Here is a 6,398-nt window from a genome sequence, read left to right on the forward strand (position 1 = left end):
CCATTTTATCTATTGAAAAAACAAATTTCACAATGTAGAAATATTCATCCATTTTAACATGCAAATGAAAGGAATTGAGAAAAAAAAAACAAATAAATAAAATATTAGTTTTTTTTTTGGCTTAACAAATTAAACCATTTTGTCCATACTTAAATAAATACTTAACCCACTACACTGATTAAAATAGATATATTAGCCTTTATTATATTATGGGATAATTTTTTTACAAAATAATAATAAAGAAGAAAGATTGAAAGTAAACATAGGCATGGGTATAAATGCATTCTCCACCCATCAATCCATAGGGCAGTGTGTCACTGTCCTCTTCGACCGGCATATTGATGAGGGAGTGCGTGGTCTGTAAGATGCCCCAATATGGATTCATGTGATATTATTCAAACACCTCCCCTCCCATTTCAATTAATCAATTAAATAAATAAAAAAAAGAATGAATATATACAAATTCATGACCCATATGTATCATCTACAGGAGAGAGATTGATGAATATTTAATGAGTACATGAGGTGGGGTGGGGTGGGGTGTTTTTATTGTTATTATTATGTTAATTTAATATCTCAACAAGTTTTGGATCAATGGGATTGACTTTATTCGGCACGCATATATTTAAAAGCTATATGTATATGTGTGTGTGTGGTATTTAAAGTGTAAAAGAAGACGTGATGATTTTGACAAATTTTAGATGGTGATGGGAGATGGGGTTTCCAATGTGGATTGCACCACCCAATTTTGAATTACGTATAAACTATTTAATTATAAAATAATTCAATTTGATTAGTTTCCTATTAGTTTAGTAAATACAATAATTTAATAATTTAAGTAGCATGTAGTGATTTAAAATCATGATATACAGACAATAATTTAATAAGTTCTATTTGCTTTGGTTTGTTGTCCCTATGCCACCACATCAATATGCATCAATATCCGCTTTTTATTTTATTATTACTATTATTTTTTGGAATGGCTGAGAAAATTTATTTTTATTTTGTTTTTACTTTTGTGTATCTTCATAGTAATCACATTGCTTACCTTTGCTTTTTTACATCCAAACTTTATTGTTTATACTATTTTTTTTTTTCGTTTAATAATATAGTACCATTTTTCTTTCTAACTGATGTTTTTATATTGCAGGAGATCAGTCGGTATGGACAGGTGAACTATACAAATTTTTATCTATTTATTGATTTTATTTTTTATATTGGATGTCAATTATGAAAGCATTATTTTTACTATTTGACAGAGACTGCCTACTTCTTGCATCATTTTTTTTTAATTTTATTTTTTGGAATGTACTTATGATGTAATAATTTAATCAAACTAAAATATTGTATCAAGATAACACATTTGGAGTTAGGTTTGTAAAATGGTTGGTTGGGAATTAAAAATTTAGAAATAAATAATTCAATTGTTTATATTTATATTTAGAGATGGAGATGGAGATGGTTGAAGAGTTTTATAGTTTTTATTACGTAATGTATTCTATATTCATGTCTCATGTGCATTGTCCACATGAATTAGACTTGTATATTTAATTCTTTACCACACTTGGAAAGGCACGTCCGAATAGAAAACTTGTATCATGTATTTGATTGTATTCATTGACATATGCTTACAAATCAATAAATATATATAGTCCTGATGGATCTATATATTTTAAAGATTACATATGATTTGGGTGTTAACTAACATTTTTAAATGATTAATAAAGAATATATTGACTTTAACCTTACAAAGTTTTGAATTTATATTCTTTTCAAAAAAAAAAGTTTTGAATTTATATTGTAATTACTAATTAGTGTATAATATTTAATAAGATATGAACTCAGTATCTTGTGATATATTAAACGTTATTTTATTATTTTATCATTGGAATTTCGGCTCTTGGTTGCTTTGAAGTTTTCTTCAACCAAAGATAAAATACGTCTGTATTTGGTTTTTCTTTGGCCTAATCCTTTGACATCTCATTCAATGCCATAATTTGTCAAACAACGTTATGGAAAACAGAATGTTTAAATGATATAACATAAGAAATTCCGTTAAAGATCTGTATTCCTTTCTTTTTCAAGAAAATATAGTTTATTTGTAATGAGTCGGCTCAATAAAGATAAATATAAAGGTGTATTTATAATAAGTTTATATCATTTTGGGCAAATATCAGAAAATACAACTTATTACAAGTCAATAACCAAAAAGCTAATATAATAATTTTATGATCAGATCCTAAATTAATATAGTAATTCTTCCGTTTAGTAGTGCATAATAAGCTATGTATATTTTTTTTATGACATTTGTCATTTTGTTGTATTCATTATTGCCATCATCCTATATGAATATATATAAGAAATGAAAAATCTTCTTCTTGTTAGATATACACAACATATATCACTTAATTTTTGGTCGCAATTAATCTTAATTACCAAACACCATTTGACAAGAGATTTTTTTTTGCCAGAAACATATACAAATATAAGACATGAGTAATTTTTTTTTTTTGTTCAGATAAATACAATATAAGATACTCAGTTATTGATCGCAGCTAATCTTAATTAGCAAACACCATTTGACATGAGTTTTTTGTGCAAAGTTACTATTTAGGAAATCATTTTGACATCAACGACTATTGTTAAAAACATATAATATAAACTTTTTTCCTATTACTTGAAATAACGGGAGGTTTTAATAGTCACAAAGTTAAAATAAAAGTAAATAATTTGATATATGATGGTGTTTTAATAGACCCAAAATTAATATAGTAGTTCTTCTGTTTTGTAGTTCATAATAAGCTATCTTTTCTTTTACATTTGTCATATTCATTATTGCTAGCATCCCATGTGAATATAAAAGATAAAAACACTTCGTTTTGTTGGATAAATACAAAATATATTACTCAATTATTGGTCGCAGTTAATCTTAATTAGCAAACACTATTTGACAAGAAATTTTTATCAACATCATGTACGAATAAAAGAGATGTGAAACTTTATATTTTTCATATAAATACAACATAGATTGTTCAATTATTGGTTGCAATTAATTTTAGCAAACACCATTTGACATGAGTTTTTGGTGCCAAATGACTATTTGGGAAATGATTTTGACATCAAGGTCTATTAGTGGAATATAAACTTAAAGTTTTGTCCTATTACTTGAAAGAATTAGAGGTTTTATTTTTGTATTAATTGAAATAAATAGAGATTTTAATAGTCACAAATTTTCGATACAAGTTGTTAATAATTTTAGGTTTTTTTACATTATATGATGATGTTTTAATACCACCCAATTATTCTTAATTAGCAAACACAATTCGAAGAAGAATGTTTCTTACAATATTAGAAGTCTTTTTTTTTGTCAGATAAATACAACGTAGATTACTTAATAATTGGCCGTAACCAAACTTAATTAGCACACACAATGTGACATGAGTTTTTGGTGTCAAATGACTGTTTGGGCAATGAGTTTGACATGAGGGACTAATAGTGTAATAAATATTTAACAAAGGACCTATAATGAAAATGTACATAGACCAAGGGACCACTAATTAAAATATAAATGGAACATAGGTTAAAGGAGTGGGATGCCGGCCATAAAGCGACAGATGGTTGTGGGACCCAATTTACAGAAGAAAAAACCTACTTTTAAGGATCCCTTCCCTCTTCATTATTTTAATGTCTCTTTCCCATTAAATGTCTACTTTGGCGTTTATAATCCGTCTTTTTGGGCCCCACCTATTACATCTATATACTAATATTATTACATGCCAAAACTAATAAGTATGTACCTTATTTTTTTATTATTTTTATGTGATTCTTTCTATTATTCTATACACATAAATGTTGGCCGAAAAACGAGACGTTAACCGCTAGGAGACGGTCAATAAGAGGTATAATGAGATTTTCATATTTAATTATTTAAAAAGATAAAAATATAATGTCCATTTAAAAATAAATTATTAAATTTAAAATATTTATTTAATCTATAAAAATAATGTTAAAAACTATATTTTCTTTATATCTATTTTCTTATTCATATAAAATAATGTCATATAAAACTTACTAGCTTTCTATTGATTTTGATATTTGTCTTGATCATCGAAAGAAAAATAAAAAATAAAGATAAAAATATATTTGATTTATCATGTTAAAAATAAGTGTTTATTGATAGTATCAAATCTCAACAAACACGGAAATTTAGAACAAAACCTCACATGTTGCATAATTTTTTTAAGGTTCGCACGAAATAAAATTACAAAATGTATGAAAAAAATTACATTATTTTAGAGAATTTGAGAGATAATCCATGCTCCTACCTATTAGTGTAGGTTCTCCCATAAACAAACTAATAAACACTTCGAATAAAAAACTCCTACAATCCCTTATTAGAAACTCTAGCTTTTCTCAAAACTATTAAAATGATATATATTTTTTTTCGAAATCAAATCAAGAATTTTGTCATGTGAACACTAAGAATTAACTCTTTAAAAAGTTAAAATTACATTCCAAACATATCCAACGTATCTATTCAACTTTGAATAACCACAAATAATGCCTTGAAAAGAGGTTTGAGGAAAAAACGAATACGATGAATGTGTCTACCTCATAAATTTGGCTTGTATTTTACTTTGCCCCCTATCGTTTTCCAATGTCAAAGAGATGCTTCACGCCTCTTTATATACCTTTGTTTTTTTTCTCCCAAAGGGATAACACTAAAGTAAATGCAACCTCCCTTTCTTTTTTAATTTTAATTATTATCAACGCCTACATTATTCCTACCCATTTTTTCATTTCGCATATTATAATTTATAACAATACCCCCTCAAATAAATAAATAAAAAACAAGTGGTCACAATGACAAATGCATGTCATCTTAGATAAAGTTTTTTTTTTCTTTTACTGAGTTGAATATTTAATCTAAATAGATATAAATGATGTCTTGTGTTTTATTCAACATGGATATTCTAACTTAAGGGGTCAAGTCAGAAAATCTAGAATAATAGGTTAAGACAACAATTATTTACCTAATTTTCATCCAAATCCACACCAATATTGTTGAATTCAACTTGTAAATAAGTTAATAATAAAAAAAGAAAGACCTCCTAAATTAAAACAAAGAGAACTTTTTTTTTTCTATCTTTCTTATGCATTTTGGATAAATACAAATGCCAAAATCAACAGCAAAATTTAAAGAGACTTAGTAAATTCCACATGTTATTTTATTTAAATAAAAAGATGATTTTTCTATAATTTATACAGTATGGTAATAAAATGTTTGTTAATTTTTAAATTGGGTCAATCAAATTATACACGAACTTTAATAAGTCCTTTTTATAATTCTTGATATTATAAACGTTAAAAAGAAAAAAAGTGAAAAAGAACAATAAAATGGGAGTGGGGTCAAATACGGACATTTGGGAGGCTTCCACTGCACCTTTGCACTTTCCTGTTCCCACGTTGACATCACAACACCTATCTTCCCATTACCCCTCTATTATCCCTATCTCCTTTAATCATATCAGAATTAAATCTCATAATAATAATAATAATAATAATAATAATAAAATAAACATATTTGCTCATTCGATTAACACTATTGAAACATTGAACAACAAAAATGGCTACAATTTGTTAGTTTTCTTGAAACTATTTGTCATTGTAATATTGAATTGAAGAGAATAAAAAAACAAGTTTAATTATCAGGACAAGTTCACATGAACACTGATGTTCTTTGTGGATTTACAAACAGGACAAATGTTAACAGAGGAAGCACATACTGTGCAAAGACAGAGATGCCTGCAAGGAAGAAGCAACACGCATGATTCTTCCTGACCACATTTCTTGCATAATCTGTTGTTGTTGCTACTGCTACAATCATCATTCATGTTGTTATGATTATTATCATGATGATGACCGATTCGTTGTTGTTGTTGTTGTTCTTCGTTGTTGCTTTCGCAGCATGATTGTGCGTCTTCGGCGTCGTCTACACACGCCGCCGTGCTACGGTGGCGGAAATCGTCATGGACGACTTGTTCGAGGACTTGTTTCAAGTTGCTGCGTAATGCGTTTGCTGTTGCTTCGTTGGTTTGAGCTAATTCTCTCCAGATTTGATTCTCGACACATAAGGATTTCACTTTCTCTTCCAATGCCCAATTTAATTTCGAGATCTTCACGATTTCTTCTTCTTTTGCTCTTAGTCTCTTCGAGATTCCTTCCTCTACTGCTGCAATTAATCTCCTTGAATTTCTCTTTCGTCTCTCTTCAATATCGAGTCTCACTTTCTCCGTCTGCGAAAATCAACAATTTAGCAAACAAGTTCGAACAAAAACACTTGGAAATTAAAACCGAATGAGATAATTAGGATTATTACATGATGAGCGACGAATTGA

The 6,398-nt window shown here is 27.9% G+C and overlaps 1 protein-coding gene across 1 annotated transcript in view; it reads right to left on the reverse strand.

Annotated features, from left to right (window-relative positions):
- Window positions 1-5,570: 5,570 nt before the first annotated feature.
- LOC111904525 (probable BOI-related E3 ubiquitin-protein ligase 2) overlaps window positions 5,571-6,398 on the reverse strand; it is a 1,368-nt gene continuing 540 nt past the window's right edge. The window contains exons 1-2 of the mRNA XM_023900273.3: window positions 6,380-6,398; window positions 5,571-6,296 (exon numbers count right to left, since the gene is read on the reverse strand). The exon at window positions 6,380-6,398 is cut by the window's right edge and continues 540 nt beyond it. Coding sequence (XP_023756041.1) covers window positions 5,709-6,296; window positions 6,380-6,398 — 607 coding nt within the window. The 3' untranslated portion in view covers window positions 5,571-5,708. The remainder of the gene's footprint in view (window positions 6,297-6,379) is intronic.

Source organism: Lactuca sativa, chromosome 7 (assembly GCF_002870075.4).
Source record: "Lactuca sativa cultivar Salinas chromosome 7, Lsat_Salinas_v11, whole genome shotgun sequence".
Classification (NCBI taxonomy): domain Eukaryota; kingdom Viridiplantae; phylum Streptophyta; class Magnoliopsida; order Asterales; family Asteraceae; genus Lactuca; species Lactuca sativa.